This window comes from Rhinolophus sinicus, chromosome 13 (assembly GCF_057876585.1).
Source record: "Rhinolophus sinicus isolate RSI-liver-muscle chromosome 13, RSI-T2T, whole genome shotgun sequence".
Taxonomy (NCBI): domain Eukaryota; kingdom Metazoa; phylum Chordata; class Mammalia; order Chiroptera; family Rhinolophidae; genus Rhinolophus; species Rhinolophus sinicus.
Genome location: NC_142513.1, coordinates 23,199,351 through 23,217,176, shown reverse-complemented (window position 1 = coordinate 23,217,176; position 17,826 = coordinate 23,199,351). Strand labels below are relative to the sequence as shown.

The following is a 17,826-nucleotide window of genomic DNA, read 5'->3' as shown; positions in this document are numbered from 1 at the left end:
CTCTGACAAGAGCCACTATCCTGACTCTGGGCCGTTCCTACCTTCTGGAAATGAGGACCCACGGTTAGCAAGCTTCAACTTTTCCAAGAAAGGCTGGGCACCTAGATTTTAATATAGTAGCTTTCAATTTAAATACAATGGCGACCAATTCGCGTTTCTAAAACAATACTGGTGGACTGGGTGCAGCCTGTGGCTTAGCAGTGTGCATCCTCTGCACCAAAAGAATGGTCCCTGCTTTCCTCCTGTGCCCAGGCCCCTGAGGGATGCCAAGATGGGCCCTGGCAGGAGAGGAGGGAGGAACTGGTAAGAGAAAGCATCAGCCCCCACCCGGGCCCCATCTCTCTCTCCTGCGGCTCAGCTCTCAGCTGCTTCCGTGTCTTCCAAGTCAGCGGCTCAGCCTGACCAGTTCCCACTCCCAGGGTGGGAGGCTGTCCAAACGTGCCCTTCAGCCATGACAGCTGCCATGAGCCAACACCAGCAGAGCAGGCAGAGCAGAAAGGCATGGCCTCTGATCTCTCTGCTCAGTGCCTGGGGTCAACTCTTTCAAGTCTTGGCACCCAAGGACAGGGCGACCATGCCATTTCCAAAGGCTTTGTGGTGACCCTCAAAATACCACATCTTACCAGGGGAAGGGGCGGTTGGGTCATAAAATACAGTAAAAACTTACAGAATGGACAGCCAAAACCGTGTTTTATTAATCTCTCACCAGCACAGAATGGGGACTAAGAAACAGTGCCGGACCAATACTGTGCCAGCTTGCCTGAGACGTTAACATTAGAACAGACAACCTCACCCTCAATTGCAGCAGCTCCACCTGATCCTGACATGTCTGTTTCCCGATCCCGGACGCCGGGAGGCCAGAGGGAGCAGCAAGCCTGTCCTGTCAGCCTGGAGCTGCTGCCTCAGCCCCTGCCTGCCCCTCCGACCCACATGGCTCTGCAGACGCTGCTGTGTGGACTCCACGCACTGCAGCTACCTGGGTGAATACTGACCCAAGGACACCCTGACCCTCACACAGGCATGGGGTATCAAGTGGCTCGTCCAGCCACTTCCTGCCGTAGTTCCTCAAGAGCCTGGGATCCTGCCTGTGTGTAGGGCCAGCCCATGCCCCTCGAACAGAGAGCACACTCATCCCCTCCTGGAAAACCACTTTAATCAGCTTACACCAGCAGCAAAGAGGAAGATGCAGAAGCTGGACCTGATGGGCTGGGCTTTACAAACTGCCAGGTCTCCCTCTTGGCTCTGAACAGAATTAGCAGCAGTTCTAAGAGGCCCCAGGCCTCCAACAGCAAAGCCAGAGCAAAGTCTCCCCCAGAAAGAGGCCAGGGGGTGGCGGGCTGTGAGTGTTCAGCAGACAAGGATGGTGGAGGGGGTGCGTGGACTCACAGGGGCTCTCAGAGGCTCTATCCGCAAGGCCTCTGGCCAGGGCAGCGATTAAGGCTGGGTCAGGCAGAGGTGGGAGCCGCAAAGGAGAGACAAGAGGTCTGGCCAGCAAGCCCCAGGGGAAGGGCAAAGGCACTGGGGCAGAGGTGGCTGTGGACAGCAGCTAGCTGGGGGCAGAGGGGGACCCTTGCAACACCCTAGCAAACAAGGCCATCCCCATCCATGCAGCTCAGGGGCCTTGGCATCTTCCAGGCTGGAAATCAGAACCAAAACACCTGCCCTGTCCTCCAGCAGCTTGTGAATGGAGGGCCAGCGTGGGGACCAGGCCATCTTCAGCTCAGTGGCAATTCTGACAGCTGGGGTGGCACGGAATCCCACTCACCCGGCAGCGGCAGCCCCCACTGGTGTCTCCTGGGCCCTAGAGGATGGGTAGGGGTGGGTGGGTAGAGAGAAGGTCAGCAGGGAAGACAGTGCCCCTCCCACGCTATTCCATCACACCCCAACACAGTGCACACTCCACTCTGGGCCTTTGCTCGGGCAGGTCGCCTGTTCCTCAGCTGGCCGTTTTAGCTTCAGCTACCTGGTGGAGGCCATCATGAGGCCTTTCTGGGCTCCCGCAGCACCCCCATTACATGACCTCAGTCTGCCCACGCCTAGACCCAGACCAGGGAAAGGAGCTGATGCATTTTGCATATTCTGGAAGGTTCAGCACATCGGCAGCATGGGAAAAGGTGGCTTCCTCTGCCTCCATCTATCTCGATGCCCATCTGTATATAATGAGCACCCAGTTCTAGGAACACACCCCTAACACTGACAGCTACCCTATGCAGAGTGCTGGCCATGAGGCAGGTACCCTGCTAAGCGCTTCTCTTGCTTCTTTTTTTTTTTTTTTTTTACAGTGAAAAACTTTTATATTTAGAATTAGCCAGCTGGACTCAGTTTAGATGATTCCAATTTCTGGCAACATCCAAAGCATCGTCGTCAGGAGCCAGTGGAACCTGTGCCTTCTTCTCTCCATCAGGCCAATCAGGGTGCTGACCTTGACCCCGTCAAGGTCATGGAGCTTCTTCCCAGCCTGTGTGATCTGGTGCTTGTTGGCCTTGACACCCACAATGAACACACGTGTACTGTTGGCTTCTATCTTCCTCATGCTGACTCGGCAGTTAGGGGAACATGGTGGTGGCACAGTGGTCAAGCTTGTTTAAGCTGGGTGTGCTCTTCTGAGGATACTCAGGCTGCCTTCGGAGCAGCAGTGCCTTGGGCCTTTATAGGGTGGGTGACCTGCAGATCCTTTTTTTTGTGGCTGTGGACACTTTTCAGCTCTGCTTTCTTTCTTTGCCTTCAAAGTTTTTGCTTTGGCTTCGGCTTTGGGTGGGGCAAGGGATTCCTTCTTCGCCTTCAGTGCCATCTTTGTGAAAAGCCTCTTGCTTTTCATTTGATTCTGACAGGCCTGAGACAGGCCCTGCTATCACCCCATTTTGCAGATGAAGAAACTGCGGCTGAGAAGGCAGTAAGAGCCTAACCCCACAGCAAGTGTGCACCAGAGCCAGGGCCCCATGCCAGCTCTGACTCCAGACTGAACCCTTAATCGTGGTCCTCTAGGACAGGGGTCTGTAAAGAGCCAGGTATTTTTGGCTTTGCAGGCCACCCGGTCTCTGCCGTGGCACGTCACGCAAAAGCAACCATAGACAATTGATAAATGAAAGAGCTGTGCTTCCTGAAAACTTCACTTTTGGCTAAAATTTGGATTTCATATAATTTTCACAAATCGCAAAATATTCTTCTTTTGCTATTTGTCAACCATTTAAAAAATGTAAAAATGTTCTTACTTCACAAGCTGCACAAATACAGGTAGTGGGTTGGACTGGGCCGGTGCGCTGCAGTTTTCCAATCCCCCCTCTGGGGCAAGGTCCCCTCCCCACACCTCTCCTGAGTCCTCTGCTCCCCAAGGACTTACCCCTGGGCCCCAGCGCGGGCCCTTGGTGACCCAGCAGATCTCGGTGTGGCAGACGGTGCAGCGGATCCAGTCGCACCCGTCCTTCTTCTGCACCACAATCCTGCACTGCGGACAGTGCATGGCCTCGCCGTGCTGCAGCATGGACTGGGACAGGGCGGGGGGACCATGGAACCAGGCACGGGCAGCTGCCCGGTCCCGGCCCTCCCTACTGCACAGGGAAACTGGCAACCCTGCAGGAGCTGTGGAATTGCTCACCTATGCTCCTTGTTTCTGGGGTGTCCTCCCTCCACCCACACATCCTGCTGCTCCCAGCTGACCACTTGACCCACGTCCCAGCTCCAGATGGGAGCGACGCCGACAGGGAGGTTAAAGCTTCCAGGGCCATGTGAACCTCAACCATTTCTGAGAAGCTCCAACCCCCAACTAGCTCACACATCCCCAGGCCCTCAGCCCTGTCCCAGCCTCACCTTCAGCATTTCCGTCGTCTGCCGGGCGGCCACATCGTTCTGAGCCCGCAAGGCCAGGTCGTCCTGATACTCCTTACAGTTCATCTGCTCGTGGATGGCCTGCAGCGGGGTGAGGGGCTCGACGTTAGAAGCTTCCCCAGGGGGTTAGGAAGCTGGGAGAGGTGGGGGAGGCCAAGGAGGCATCCACACGAACAGTGATGCCTCTGGATGTTGTCACTGACATGCCCTCGCTTTGGAAGCCACACACCTATTTTGCAAAAGAGGACACTGAGGCCAGAGAGGTGAAACCAGGGGGATCACATAGGATAATAACGTATACCTATTTAAACCACCTCTCCCTGGCTGCAGCCCCTAGTGCCTGGTTAGGTTCTGGCCCGCCTCGGGCCCGAAGCTCTGCGGCAGCCTGCGCAGGCTGCAACCAGGCTCAGACCCATCTACTCTTCACCAGTCTCTCTAATGGTCAGCTATCGAGATGACGGAGGCAGGGACCAGCCTGGCGTGAGGGTTCAGTCCGGGCCAGGGCTCAGTCTAGGTTGAACTTCCATCTGGAGCCAGGTCTAGGGCTTGTGATTAGGGCTCAGTCCAGGGCCAGGGCTTGGTCCAAGACTTAGGCTCAGTTTGGGGCCCAGGCCAGGCCCTGTCACTGACATGCAGCTCTAAGTCATGACAACCCGGCCAGTATCATAGCTCCCTTCCCAGGAGAATAAGCACTGAAACTGCAGTGCCCTCTGGGCAGGACCAGGGTGACTAAGCAATGTGGGTTCCCATCCTCACCTTGCAGAGCAGGCAGTTGGTGTGGAAACACACGGGGCAGGTGAACTCATTGACGTCATCCTCAAAGAAGCACCACCCCTTGCAGTCCGGTGTCTTGCAGTGATAGCTGAAGGCACTTCGATTCTCAGCGATGGAGACGCCAAGGTCCAGAAACCGCTGGTAATCCTCAGGGCTCAGCAGCTGCCAACACACCACAGCCTTGGTCTCTGGGGTTCAGAACACCCGGTATGTGGCCCTCCTTGCCACCAAGTATCTTCCTGGAAGCCCCCAATTCATCATGTCCAACCCAGCCCCAGGCTCTTTTCTTCACATTTCTCTCAGTGTTAAAAAGTCCATTCAAAAAGTGGATTAAAAGTTTTGAAGATGGATAGTGGTGAAAGTGGCACAACGTAATGCCACAGAAGTGTACACTTAAAAATGGTTAAAATGGCAAATTTTGTTGTATTTTACTACAGTTAGAAAAAGGACAAAAATAATAACACAATGCTGGAGAAAATATGGTTAAACTAGTGTCCTGGTACATTTCACTTTGAGAAAGCAATGTGGCAATAATGTTTCAATGGTCCCAAACTTTTCTTCTACAAGTTTATCCTAAGAAAATATATAAGGAAGAGACACCATAAAAAATGTTCCTTGAAGCATTGCTTACAAATTGAGACACTCGAATTATTAAGAGGTATAAACAGGATAGTACCATAGAGATTTAAATAATCTTTAGAAGATTTTGTAGCAAAATAGCCAAAGCTACTGTATCTATGCCAGTTACAATGAAGTAAAAATCATGCCTATCCTGATCTTGATTGGTGGTGGTTAGTTACAAGAGATACATTTGTTGCAACTCATCCAACTGCACACTTAATGTGTGCATTTTATTGTGTGCAGAGTATATCTTAATAAAGTTGATTTAAAAAGGAAAACGTGATGTCAGCCCAGGAACACCAGAATTAACAGGAGAAAAAATGTAGTCAGGATTTCCTGGGATAGTAGGGTTGTGGGTGGTTTTTTCTCTTTCATTTCTGTTCTGTGGTTTAGGTTTTTCTTTCTTCTTTTTTTTTTTTTGTAAAAACACTCTCCCCTGCATTACTTTGCTGTTCCCTACCCCTTTCTCTCTCTGCCACACTTGACCATTTTGAGGTCATTCTGAGGCTTGCGTAAACTCTCAGGGGCTCCAGAGAAGCATGGGCCCTGCGGCGCTTTGGCATGAACACTGGCACCATCACAATGCCCCCTGGCCGGGGTGACTGCACAAGGAAGACCGCTGGGCAACGACTATGGGTGCCAGGCCACATGGATTGACTGTACAGGCCAGAGCAAGGAGGCCTCAGCAACCTCCCGGAACTGCCCTTCTCTGATGACGGATAAAATGGGGCTGCTCTTGGGGTAAGGGGTGGGAGTTCCCAAGTTCTACCTCTGTGCCCTGACCTTTTTCCCTTGAGGTCGGACTCCCTGGGCCCCAGGAAACACTTGGTGAAGTTAGGGGGGTTCTCAGAAACAGGATCATAGGAGTGACAGGGAGAAACAGGGGCTTGTGTATGTGCCTGCGGGGCTCTCCCATTTGGATCTCAGTGACCTTTGCTTTGGCCCTCCCTCCATGTTTTGGCCAGAGAACCCCAAGATGCCCAGTTCTGGGAAGGCCATTCCCCAGCTGTTGAAATCAAGCCCAAGAGTCCACGTTACTGATGGGGAAATGGAGGCCCATTAAGGGAGGGGACCTACTCAAGATCACCATTAGTCAGAGAGAGAACTTGATAATATCATCAATTATAGTAACAACAGTGCACACACACACACACACACACACACACACACACACACAGGCAGGCATATACAGCCCTGTGACAGACGGTTGGAGGAATGGCCCCAATTTGTACATGTCTCCCTGACTGCACACCCGTGGGTGGTCCCCTCCTGCACAGATTCCAGGTTTGAGCATGTGACTTGCTCTGGCCAATGGAATAGCAGCAAGTGACAAAAAAACGCAGACATGGGAAGCACTTGCGCACTGGGGCTCCCTGCCAGCTGCTCTTGGAACCCTGAGACCACCACCATGGGAACAGCCTGCTGCGAGATGGGAGACCAAAGTGGAAAGAGGCCTGGTCATCCCAGCCATGGAACATAACACCATCATAAACCAGTCCAGGGCAGCTGACCCACCAGCTAAGCCCAGATGAGACCAGCCAGGCCCAGACTGGACCAGAATCATCCAGCTAAGCCCAACCCAAATTATTAACTTGCAGATGGATGAGCGAAATAAATGGTTGCTTTAAGCCACAAAGTCTGGAGTGACCTGTTGCACAGCAAAAGCTAACTGACACGGGGCTTAGCATGTCAAACACTCTAAATTCTTTACCCATACCATCTACTATAATCTTTACAATCTTTGAAATAGAAACATAACTCTAACTTTGACCCTAAAAAAGATGAAAAGACTGAGGCACAGAGAGGCTGAGTATTTGACTGGAGGTCACCCAGGCCCACTCTAACTGCTGGGCTCTTTCCTTCATCTGGGTGGTTTCTTTACTAGCTACCTCCCCCAACTCCTGTCCTGCTCGCTGCTGGGGCCCCCAGCATCCCATACAGAGGCTGTGATAAATGTCTGCTGCCTGAGACTGGCACTCGAGCCGGTCCCCCCGCCAGCTCAGGGCCCAGCGCCCTGGCACAGGGCGCGCTCCTCCCTCCCCAGGCCTTACCGCCCGGATCTCCCTCTCCAGCAGTTTGCCAGAGCACGAGTAGGTGTTGTCAATGAAGGGGCAGGCAACCTCGGCCTCCTGGCTGTTTCGGATGGTGCCCTGCAGACACTCCCTGGGAAAGGGGTAAGGTGGAGGTGAGGGTCATCTGAACCCCATCCACCGGCCTCTACCCCTGGTGAGCTTGATCTCAGCTGGGCTTCTCCTCAATACCTCCTTTCCTTCCTGTGCCTCCCACCCACCCATCACCATGGCCGCCACTTGTGCCCATCCCACTGCCACCCCTGCTGCTCCAGTCCAGGGCCCATCACCCCTCGCCTGGAGGACTGCAGTAGCCTCCTCCTGGGCTCCCTGTGTCACCACATCCCTCCCCAGGGGCCTCCCATCCCACCCAGAACAGACCCAAGCCCCTCACTGCACTCCCAGGAGCCCCTATGACTCGCCCTCCCTAACACCTCTGTATCCATCCCTCTGCTCTGGCCACATGGACCACTTGACTCCCACAAACAGGTCAGGCACACACCATGCCAGATGCGCTTGTCTGTGCTCAAGTGCTGCTTCCTAGGGGCTTCCCACAACCCCTGCTGGAGCAGGGCCTTTGTTTTTTTCAATCATAATCCTCTGGTATTTGGCATTTGACACAATTTCCATCAGTGATTATTTGATGAACATCAGCCTCCCCACTGGAATGTCAACTCCAGGAGGCAGGACGTGAGCTTCTTTGATCCGTCCTGGATCCCCAGGCCTAGCACAGTCCCTGGACCCAGGGGCCATGCGCCAAACATCTGCTGTGGCGAAGAAGGATGTGTTCTCCACAGCCCTGGATAGACTGGCCAGGAGAGCAGCCTCAGAGGGGGCACAGTGCCCACCAGCCAGGTGGCCAGGGCGAGCGCCTCGATGCCCCTGCATGGGCCTGGGTCAGGAGTGGGCAGGGGCACAGGCTCTGGAGCTAGAATGCCTGACCCGCGTGCCCTTGAGTAAGTTGATGGCCTCTCTGTACCTCACATTCCTTCCCTATAAAATGGGGAGACAGCAACTACCTCCCAGGTTTTTGTGGGCATCCAACGAGAGTGAGAAAACAGGCCCCCACCCCCTTTCTGCCCTGCGTGACTGGTGGCTGAAATCAACGTGACTTTAATGGGGTGATGGGGGGACACACCTGCAGAAGGCGTGAAGACACTCCCGCAGCACCACCGCCTCGCCAGGCGCCAGCACCGTGTAGCACACAGGGCATTCGGTGGGCTCGGCGTTCAGCACCAGGCTCCTCTGATCCAGCTTGATGTGCTGCAGGTAGTTCCCCTGCTGCTGCTGCTGCTTCCGCTGGGCACAGGGGGTGGGGCCAAGGGGCGGCTCAGGGTCTCAGGAGGGGGTCAGACCAGGAAGCGGGCGGGACCAGGGGATATGGTCAAAGCTGGGAGGGACTCAGGATTCCCGGGGAGGGGTGCGAGAGGCCAGGCGGTGGGGGTGAGCGAGAGACACTGGGAAGGGTGGGGCTCAGATCAGGGACGGGCAGGGAAGCCAGGGGCAGCAGGGCCGGGCAGAGGCAGGCTGGGGCTATGATCAGAGGTCACGTCTGGCAAAGGAGCGATGAGGGTAGGGGAAGAAAGGGGGCGAGGGTCTGAGGAGGCAGCCATGGGTAACGGATCACAACTCTGCCAAGCAGGGCGGGGCTAGGGCCAGGGGATGGAGGTGGAGCGGGTCAAGGCCACAAAGTAGGTCAGGGTATGGGAAGGGGAGTGATGAAGCTAGGCAGCAGAGCAAGGCAGGAGAGAGGACAGGCGGGGCCATGGTTGTAGGTGGGACCAGGAGCGAGGTCATGGCTGAGGTGGGGAAGGGCGGCACTGGGTCCAAGGGGAATGCAGGTGGAGGATGGGGGCATTCGATCAGAATGAGGGAACACTCAAGGTCAGACACCTGTTGTCATAGTGCTTGGGTCACAACTGGGGGGGGACATTATGAGGGGGGCAGGCCAGAGGGAGGGGGTCAACCTCCCTGGGAGCAGTGAAGGGCCAGGGCCAGAGTCAAAGGAAGTGAGGGATGGGCCACAGCCAGAGAGGCAGGAGAGTCCATGTAAGGTCCGAGGTGAGGTCATGGCTGAGTGAGGCAGGGCTCAGTCACAGGTGGAGGAGGGCGTGGCAGAGAGGGCTTGGTCAGGGTCCCAGCCAGGGGTTGGGGTCTCAGCCAAGCACACTTGTGTGCACCAGAGGTGTGTATGTCAAGCTAGGGGCGGAGCCACAGCCCACATGTGGGCAGGGCATGTGAGCCTGGATGGGCATCACGGCAGAGAGCCGGTTCTGTCACAGGATGACCTCCAGGAGAGGGAGGGTCACAGTCAAGTGCGGGTTCACTGCCTGTGGCATGGTCATGAGGGGGCAAGGCAGCAAAGGGGAAGGAGTGGCTACGTGGAAGGGTCTCCCTTCCTGGACTCCACCTCCCTGCAAGTGTCTGTCGGGGGACATCTCCACCCACCTGCTGGTACTGGCGCAGCGCCTCCGCCTCCCTGTCCATGCGTGCCAGCTCCTCTGCATCAGGCTGGTAGGAGGCTGGAATTTGGTAGGCCTCGGGCCGAGCCCAGCAGCACATTTCACAGCCCGGCCGTGTGGGCTTGTTGATGAAGGTGCAGCTTGGGCACTGCCAACCCACCTGAGGGTGGAGGGGCAGTGAGCTCAGCACACCAAGGGGCTAGGGTGGGGTGGTCAGGGGCACTGGGGAGGCTTACCGGCGGGGGCTCGGGCGTAGTGTCAGGCTGCCCCCTCCCTGGCTCCTGGGGGGCCCCAGGCTTCGGGGGTGCTGGCTCCAGTGGGCCCCGGGGCTGCAGCGTGAGGTCCTTGAAGCCCAGATCTGGGGAGGAGGGTTAGGGGGCTGGTGGATCCATGCAGCCCACTTTGTCCACACCCCCAGCCAGCCAGGAACCCCACACCCTGTGCTGAGTCCCCTCCTATCCTCTCCCTCCTCCCTGGAGGAGTCTCCAGCTTGGTCCTGCTAGGCAGGCCTAGACCTGGCTGAGTATCCTGGCTCCCACAGGGCCAGAGTCCATCCTCTAACAGTGCGACAACCGGTGAGATTTGAGTGAGATCTGTAGATTAGATAATAGTACTTCAATGTAAATTTCCTAAATTTGATAGCTGTATGTGGTAACACAAGAAAATGACCTTTTTTAAGGAAATACACACTGAAGTATTTATGGGAGAGGGACAAGATGTCTGCAACTTACTCTCAAAGCAGTTCAGATAAAATTTATATGCATATAAATAATTTTTATAAATAATGTATATGTTAATAGAAAGAATTATAAAGCAGGGATATATGGTAAAATGTTAATATTTTACCACACAAATCCACACAAAAGGTCCATGGGAATTGGTTATACAATTCTTTGTACAATTTTGTAACTTTTCTGTACATCTGAAATATTTCAAAATAAGAAATAAACAATTTAGAATAAACACTAGCTATTATTTTCATCCTACCCAATTTAGGCTGGGCCTTGCCCAAGACCACACAGCTGATAAACGCCAGAGCCAGGATTAAACTCAGCCCCTTTCCCCTAGGCCGCTATTCTCAAATGGTTCCAGAAATGGCTCCCTCCTTTGTCCTCTCTTCCCCACTGTGGATAAGACCCCCCAGGGTGAGTCCCTGACAGAAAGCCCATGGGCTCTGCTCCCTCTTGCCCCAGGACGTCAGGTGCACCTCCTGTGGCTCAGGAGCAGACACAGCCTCACCTTCCAGCATCCGTAACTGGCGCTCCCGCTGCAGCTCCTGAGGGTTGAGTGAGGTGTTGCAGGCTGACAGCAGATAGAGGTAAGCACTGTCCCCATTGCGCCGTACCCCATGGGAGTGCAGGGTCTCCTGGTCCCGGGCCAACCGCTGACCAATTACCCACTGCTGCAGGGCTGGCGGGAAGCCATAGTCCAGGAACACCTGGTGGGGAGGATGGGGAGAGGGGGAGTGGGAAGGGAGGACCAATGTAGAGCGGTACAGAAAAAAATGGGAAGGCTCTACACACTCACCATGTCCTTGAGGGAAGCCACTGTCATGTCAGGGCGCACCATGAGCCAGATGGTGACAGTGTGCATCTGGGCATCCTCCACACTGACGCACAGCCTGCAGAGAACAGGGGTAAGCGCAAGGGCTCTGTCCGCAGGTCCGATCTCAGCCACCAGCTATAAGCATGGACATGTTTTGCACACCTGTGCATGCACATGCACGTGAATACACACCCACAAACCCACACACATGACCCCCCAGTGTGGGTTAGGGTCCTCTCCTGGCATCCTGCACGCGTGTTTCCTCCTTTATCAGAACCCACGGCTTAAGCCTCTCCAATGGCTCCGCACTGCTCCTAGAATAAAATCCACACTCACTGTGCGTGCAAGAGCCTCTGTGATCTGGCCCCTCCCCATCTCTCCAGGCCCTTCTATCACTCTCCTTTCCTCCTTGGTCAAGCCACCCACGGTTATTATTTACCATATGCCAAGACTTTGCAAAGCACTCAACACATATTAACTCATTTAATCCTCTCAACGAATCCATGAGGCAGGTACTGTTGTTATCCCTATTTTACAGCTAAAAACATGAGACACAGACAGGTTATAGTGACTCTGCCAAGTAAGCAATAAGTGTTAGAGGCAGGATTTCAAGCCAAACAGTATTATTCCAGAGAAAGTGGCCTTAAACATCCATCTTCCCAAGGATCCTCAAACATTTTGGAAGACCAAAAGCATAAAAAGGGAAGGCTAAGATGAAAACCCAGAACTGGTCCCAGAGGAAACGGATAAATTAGGTACAAAACAGTAAGAGTAAAGTCCACTTAGTACCTTCAGAGAGATATGGGAGAACACTGCATCCATAAAGCAAGAACAGCAAGAAGCAATCAGAAAATGAGAAAGGACTCCTGGGAATTTACAAAGTGATTCTGGACGAACCTAACCTTTAGATCCAACTACAAGTTCACCAGGAAAATGGGAGATATTAAATGACACCCTGAGGAGACAATTAACAACTCCAGAATGTAGGAAAATTCTAGAGGTCAAAGATCAGGTTTCTTAAAAAAATTAATGGCATAAAAATGGAGAATAAAAAAGGCTTAGCTAGGGGGTGGGGGGTGGGAGATGAGGGTAAGGGGGATCAAATATATGGTGATGGAAGGAGAACTGACTCTGGGTGATGAACACACAATGGGATTTATAGATGATGCAATACAGAATCATACACCTGAAATCTATGTAATTTTACTAACAATTGTCACCCCAATAAATTTTTTAAAAAAAGGCTTAGACAATATTAAGAAATGCTATGTGTAGATCTTGTTTGGCTCCTAACTGGAACAAACTAACTATAAAAAAAAGCAGTAATGAGATAATCAGGGAAATTTGAATATAAACAGAGTACTAGGGGATAGAAGGGAATTATTGTTAATTTTTTAGGTGTGATAATGGTATTGAGGTTATTTTTAAGTCCTTATTTTTTAAAGACATATCAAATTATTTATGAATGAAATAATATCTGAGATTTGCTTTAAAATACTCCAGAAAATACTCTCAAAGTTCCTCAGGATAATGATTTTCAACACCCAGCCAACTATCAATGAAGCGAGGGAGCAAAATATAGAAAATTTTAAACAAGTAAAGACTCCAAAGTTTACCATCCACTTTCCCATATGAAAAGTTTTGAAATACAAGAAACAAGAATAGCTGAGTCTGATGAAGGAGAATGCATCAAAACCCCAACTGCTTGAAGAATGTTTTGAAAGTTAAGATCTAGTCCTTTTAATTTCCTTTTAGTTTTCCTCTAAATGCTATTTTAGTGTGTTTACATTTTTAGAATCAACCTAAAGGTAAAGCATAGAAGCCTTAATTATAGTTAGAAAACAAAATCTAAAAGCTATAATCTTGGGGCAGACAGGGTGGCTCAGTTGGTTAGAGCGCGAGCTCTGGGCAATGGGTCTGCTGGTTCGATTCCCACATAGGCCAGCGAGCTGTGCCCTCCACAACTAGAATGAAGTCAATGAGCTGCTGCGCAGCTCCTGGGTGGCCAGATGGCTCAGTTGGTTGGAGTGCGGCTCTCAACCACAAGGTTGCTGGATGGACTCCTCGACTCCCACAAGGAATGGTGGGTTCCGCCCCCTGCAACTAAGATTGAACACGGCACCTTGAGCTGAGCTGCTGCTGAGCTCCCGGATGGCTCAGTTTGTTGGAGCACGTCTTCCCAACCACAAGGTTGCTGGTTCGAGTCCCGCAAGGGATGGTGGCTACGCCCCCTGCAACTAGCAAGGGCAACTGGAGCTGGAGCTGAGCTGCACCCTCCACAACTAAGACTGAAAGGACAATAACTTGACTTGGAAAAGTCCTGGAAGTACACACTGTTCCCCAATAAAGTCCTGTTCTCCTTCCCCAAAAAAATTTTTTAAAAAATAAATAAATAAAAGCTATATAATCTTAGCACCAATAAACAAAAAAATACAGTTGGAGCCCTATATCCACGTCATCAGTGTCAGGGGTGATCAAAAAAATCAGAACATTTAATGCAGAGAATCACAGAAATAGCTGCAGACAAACTTTAAACACTTAATTTTACCTTACTAGTTATAAATACACATTCATTGCCCCCTCTCTAGGTGAAGGGCAAATAGCTTTTCTCTGAGTGTGACTCTGCTACTGGAGTTTCCTATGACTTTTCTTCTTGTGTGAACCACATCCATAATACATGGTCTATCATTTGCAGTATCAGTTTCTTTAAGGTGGAGCAAAAACTTAAAGACATTCTCAAAGCACCTGAGTACAGATCCTTCTGGATTTTTACCATATTTTTTTTAACAACTGTCTCACCCTAAAGTGGTTATGTTTTTTTGATGCCTCGTCTCTAACTTGTCTTTCTAAAGCAATCAACTTAGTTTTCTGAGACTCAATTTACAATGTGTGGGGGGAGGGGCTTCCCACACACCAAGCAATTCTCAGACACCAGCAGGGAATCCTACAATTCAACTCAGTTCTGACACTATCTACCTGGAGATGGCATCAGCTTCCACAGGTTAAGGGATCAGTTCTACAAGACTGCTCCCCCCTCCTCCGCCCCCCATTCAGATGCCAATCCCAAGCCCAGGTTATTACCTGGGTTTCTGACCAATGGGATTTAGATTAGGAACCACACCCTCTCCTTGGACTTCAGTTACCAGTTGCAAGTCCAGGTTGTTACGTGTACTTCTGACAGACTGGCTATAAATCAGAGATCTATGTGTCCGTATCAAAGCTTGGACACAAATGTTCATAGCAACTTTAGTCATTTAACCAAAAAGTAGAAACCACCCAATGTCCATCAACTGATTAATAGATTAAGAAAACATGGTCTAGCCACACAATGGATTACTTGGCAATAAAAAGGAATGAAGTTCTGGTACATGTTACAACATGGATGAATCTAGAAAACATGATGCTACATGAAAGAAGCCAAACACAAAAGGCCACATATTGTATGATTCCATTTATATGATATTCCCAGAATAGGCAAATCCCTAGAGATACAAAATAGGTTAATGGTTGCCTTAAGGTTGTGGGGTTGGGGAAAGGCAGGGAGACAAAGAGTGGCTGCTAATGAGCACAGGGTTCCTTTATGGGATGATGAAAATGTTCTATAATTGATTGTGGTGATGTCCGCACAACTCTCGATATACGAAGAGCCTTGAACTACGCACTAAACTGCTGAATTGTATGGTATGTCAATTATACCTCATAAAACCATTTAAAAAATCAAATGGGATCTACCAGGATCACTGTAAACTAGAAACTGTAAAAGCCATTGTCTTACGACGCAGCAGTTAAAAAAATATTAAATAAATAAACAAATATCAACGTTTATTGAGTGATTACCATGTGCCAGGTACTGTGCTAAGTGTTTCAGCATCAAGTTTAATTAAGCTTCCTGGGGCAAAGACTAACAGTACCCATTCTCCTTTGCTTCTCTTGCTAAGAGAACCCCTGAATTCTTCAAGCTGAGTATGGCTGAGAGTAAGTTCTGGTCCAGAGGAATTAAGAAAAAGTATATGTACTTTCTGAGCTGTGCTCCTAAGAGGAGTGTGGGCGGGGGTACCTTTCTCCCCTTCCTCCTCCCTGCTGACAAGAATGCTGGTGGCTGGAGCTGGAACAGCCATTTTGGACCACGAAGAAAACCTCAGACTAGAGACCATGAATGATAGAATAACAAGACAGAAGCAGCATGAGTCTCTGAGGACTCCAGGGAGCAAAGCCTCCACATCTGGACTGCCTGCCATCAAACTTGTTTATGCCACTGTTATTATACTGCCAAACAACCCTACGAGATAGCTACTATTAATTGCCCCATTTTTAAGATGAAAAAAACAAACAAACAAAAGGAAACTCTGAGAGGTGAAGTGACCTGCCCTAGACCTCATAGTTGACTAGTGGCGGAGCTACGGTTTGAAGCTAGGTCTCCTGACACCAGAACCTTGTATTAAGAATAACTGTTCTATTGACAAGAATACATTGTGACCCACTGGGGTTCAGGAAGCCGTGTCCCTGACTAGCCCGCCACACACTCCTCACCTGATGTCCTGTGTTGGGGACACCTCAGGCTTCAGTTGCACATTCAGGGGCACCCGTTGCTCTGCCAACCAGATTGCACATTGCACAGCCACCTTTTCATCCCCGCCTGCCACTGCTCGAGTGAGTCTCAGGGCCATCTCCTCGGCTAAAATCCAACACAGTAGATGCAAGTAAGCATAGGGTTTATTTTTCAGGAGCTGGGGGTGAGGGGGTGAGAGAGGTGATCCTTTGTACATGATCCTTCCTCTGTCTTCCTGGTGAACTTCTACATATCCTTCAACACCCAGCTTAAAAGTCCCTTTCTCTGCGAGGCCTTCTCTGATACTCCCCACTCCCCTTCTGTGCTCATTTTGTTCCATTTTTCCTTCATATTCCCAGGTGCCCCACATTTCCTTTCATTATTTGACAAGCATTTAACTGTCCCAGAACTGGGATTCAGCAAGTGAATAAGATAAACAGAGTCCCTTCTCTATATGGACCTCCCACCCTGGGAGGAAGACAATTAACAATTTTGACAAGAAAAAAATTCAGATAGTGATCCATGCTGGCAAGGAAACAAATAGGGTAAGGAGATCAGGGAAAGTCTCTAGGAGGAAGTGACATTGAAGCTAAGACCTGAAGGAGGAGAAACTGGATATGTCAAGGCCCGGTTGGGGAAGAGTGTTCCAGGTAGAGAGAGCGGCAAAGGCCTTGAGCAAGAAATGGTTGGATTAGAACAGAAAGAAGCCAGTGGGGCTCCAGCAGAATGAGCAAGGGGGAGAATGGAGGAATACTGTGAAGGCAGCCAACTCAGCAGGGCTGGTGAGCTACCCAATGGCTCTGGGCTTTGTTCTAAGGACACACAGGAGCAGGGTGGTGACATGACCTGACTTATGGGCTACAACACAGGGTGGAGGGGGCAAGGGAGGAGGCAAGGACATCTGATATTCAGGTCTGTATCCCCCACCCGTCTGGAAGGTTTCCTGTGTCCTCTGGGCTCTCCCAGCTCTGCTCAGAGCTGGTCCACGAGGCCACAGGGGCATCACATAAATGAATGACAAGATGCCTCTGGAAGCAACCCAGCCCCGAGGGAGGAAACTGAAGGGCAGGTGAGCAGAGGGAGGCCAGGGTTAAAGGCCCCTCTCCCTGGCCCTTCTTGGCCAGGGAGGCCAGGTCCTGGCAGGGCCCACCTCCCACCCGAAGTTTCCCAGTCGCCTCCAGGCTGTGCCCACCTTTCTTGGTCTTCTCGTCCATCTGGCGTGATTGCGCCCATCCCCCCAAGCGGGGGCAGCAGCTCCGGGCAAATGTACCTCCGGGTCACCTGGGAGAGGGCAGGCGACCAAGAGCAACTCAGCCCCAGCCAGCGGCCTTTGGCATGGCCCAAGTCCTCTTTGTGCCTCGGTGTCCCCAATAGCAGTCAGCAGGCATCACACGACCCGGAGGGCGGGAACCAGGTCTGGGATAGGGGACAAGCCGGGACTTTGCGTGGGAGGTGAAAGGGCAGGGGGCACCGAGTCAAGCCTGCAAGGGGTGACAGAAAAAAATAGGGCAGGCCTGGCGTGTGGGAGGGCGACACCGCACAGTAGGGATGCTGGAAGGCTCCGGGTAGGGCCCCTACTTCTCTCTGCTGGGAGCGCCCCCCGGCGACCAGGATTTCAGCTCAACTCCTTCCACTCCTGCCCGTCAGTCGGGAGGAGGAGGGGAGCAGTTTCGGGGGAAGAGAAAGTGAAAGTGGCGTCCCCGGAAGTGAGGAGGAAGATTGTCGCGGGATCCGGGACACCAGGCTCCCGCCCGGCCCACTCCAGGCAGTCCCAGGCTGACACCACCCCCCGCCCTAGGTCATGGAGGTCCCAGGCGCTCAAAGCCCCTACCCCGGGCGTCCCCACCCCCCTCCCGGGTGGACCCTCGACTCCCGCACCCTCACTCACCCACGGGGCCACGCCGGCGGCGCGGCAGGAGTGGGGGAGAAGGAAGGGCGGGGCCGGGTGGAGGCGGGGAGGCGGTCCGGGGGCGGGGATTGG

General features: G+C 52.0%; 1 protein-coding gene across 6 annotated transcripts; it reads right to left on the bottom strand.

The window, feature by feature from the left end:
• Positions 1-671: 671 nt before the first annotated feature.
• RBCK1 (RANBP2-type and C3HC4-type zinc finger containing 1) lies at positions 672-17,823 on the bottom strand. 6 transcript variants are annotated; one of them, XM_074317980.2, is made up of 13 exons: positions 17,734-17,823; positions 17,038-17,326; positions 15,827-15,971; positions 11,279-11,372; positions 10,991-11,189; positions 9,988-10,109; positions 9,738-9,911; positions 8,428-8,588; positions 7,272-7,383; positions 4,582-4,761; positions 3,808-3,906; positions 3,341-3,484; positions 672-1,801 (listed from the first exon to the last, which is right to left on the bottom strand). In XM_074317980.2, the coding sequence occupies exons 2-13, from the start codon at positions 17,057-17,059 to the stop codon at positions 1,721-1,723; spliced, it is 1,533 nt and encodes a 510-aa protein (XP_074174081.1). In that variant the 5' UTR covers positions 17,060-17,326; positions 17,734-17,823; the 3' UTR covers positions 672-1,720. The 6 variants fall into 6 exon arrangements, with proteins under 6 accessions (XP_074174081.1, XP_074174083.1, XP_074174084.1 ...); XM_074317982.2 differs by having other exon boundaries at positions 17,038-17,126; positions 17,734-17,800; XM_074317983.2 differs by lacking the exon at positions 17,734-17,823 and adding an exon at positions 17,424-17,565 and having other exon boundaries at positions 17,038-17,126.
• Between the last annotated feature and the right edge of the window lie 3 nt (positions 17,824-17,826).

What these genes read in the sequence shown, in the direction of transcription:
- RBCK1 (XM_074317980.2), bottom strand. Translation starts at nt 17,059, where the DNA reads ATGGACGAGAAGACCAAGAAAG. An exon ending in GGACGAGAAGACCAAGAAAG is followed by an intron (nt 15,972 to 17,037) that starts GTGGGCACAGCC and finishes GTTGGATTTTAG; the next exon opens with CCGAGGAGATGGCCCTGAGA. An exon ending in TGTCTTCACGCCTTCTGCAG is followed by an intron (nt 7,384 to 8,427) that starts GTGTGTCCCCCC and finishes CCCCTTTCCCAG; the next exon opens with GGAGTGTCTGCAGGGCACCA.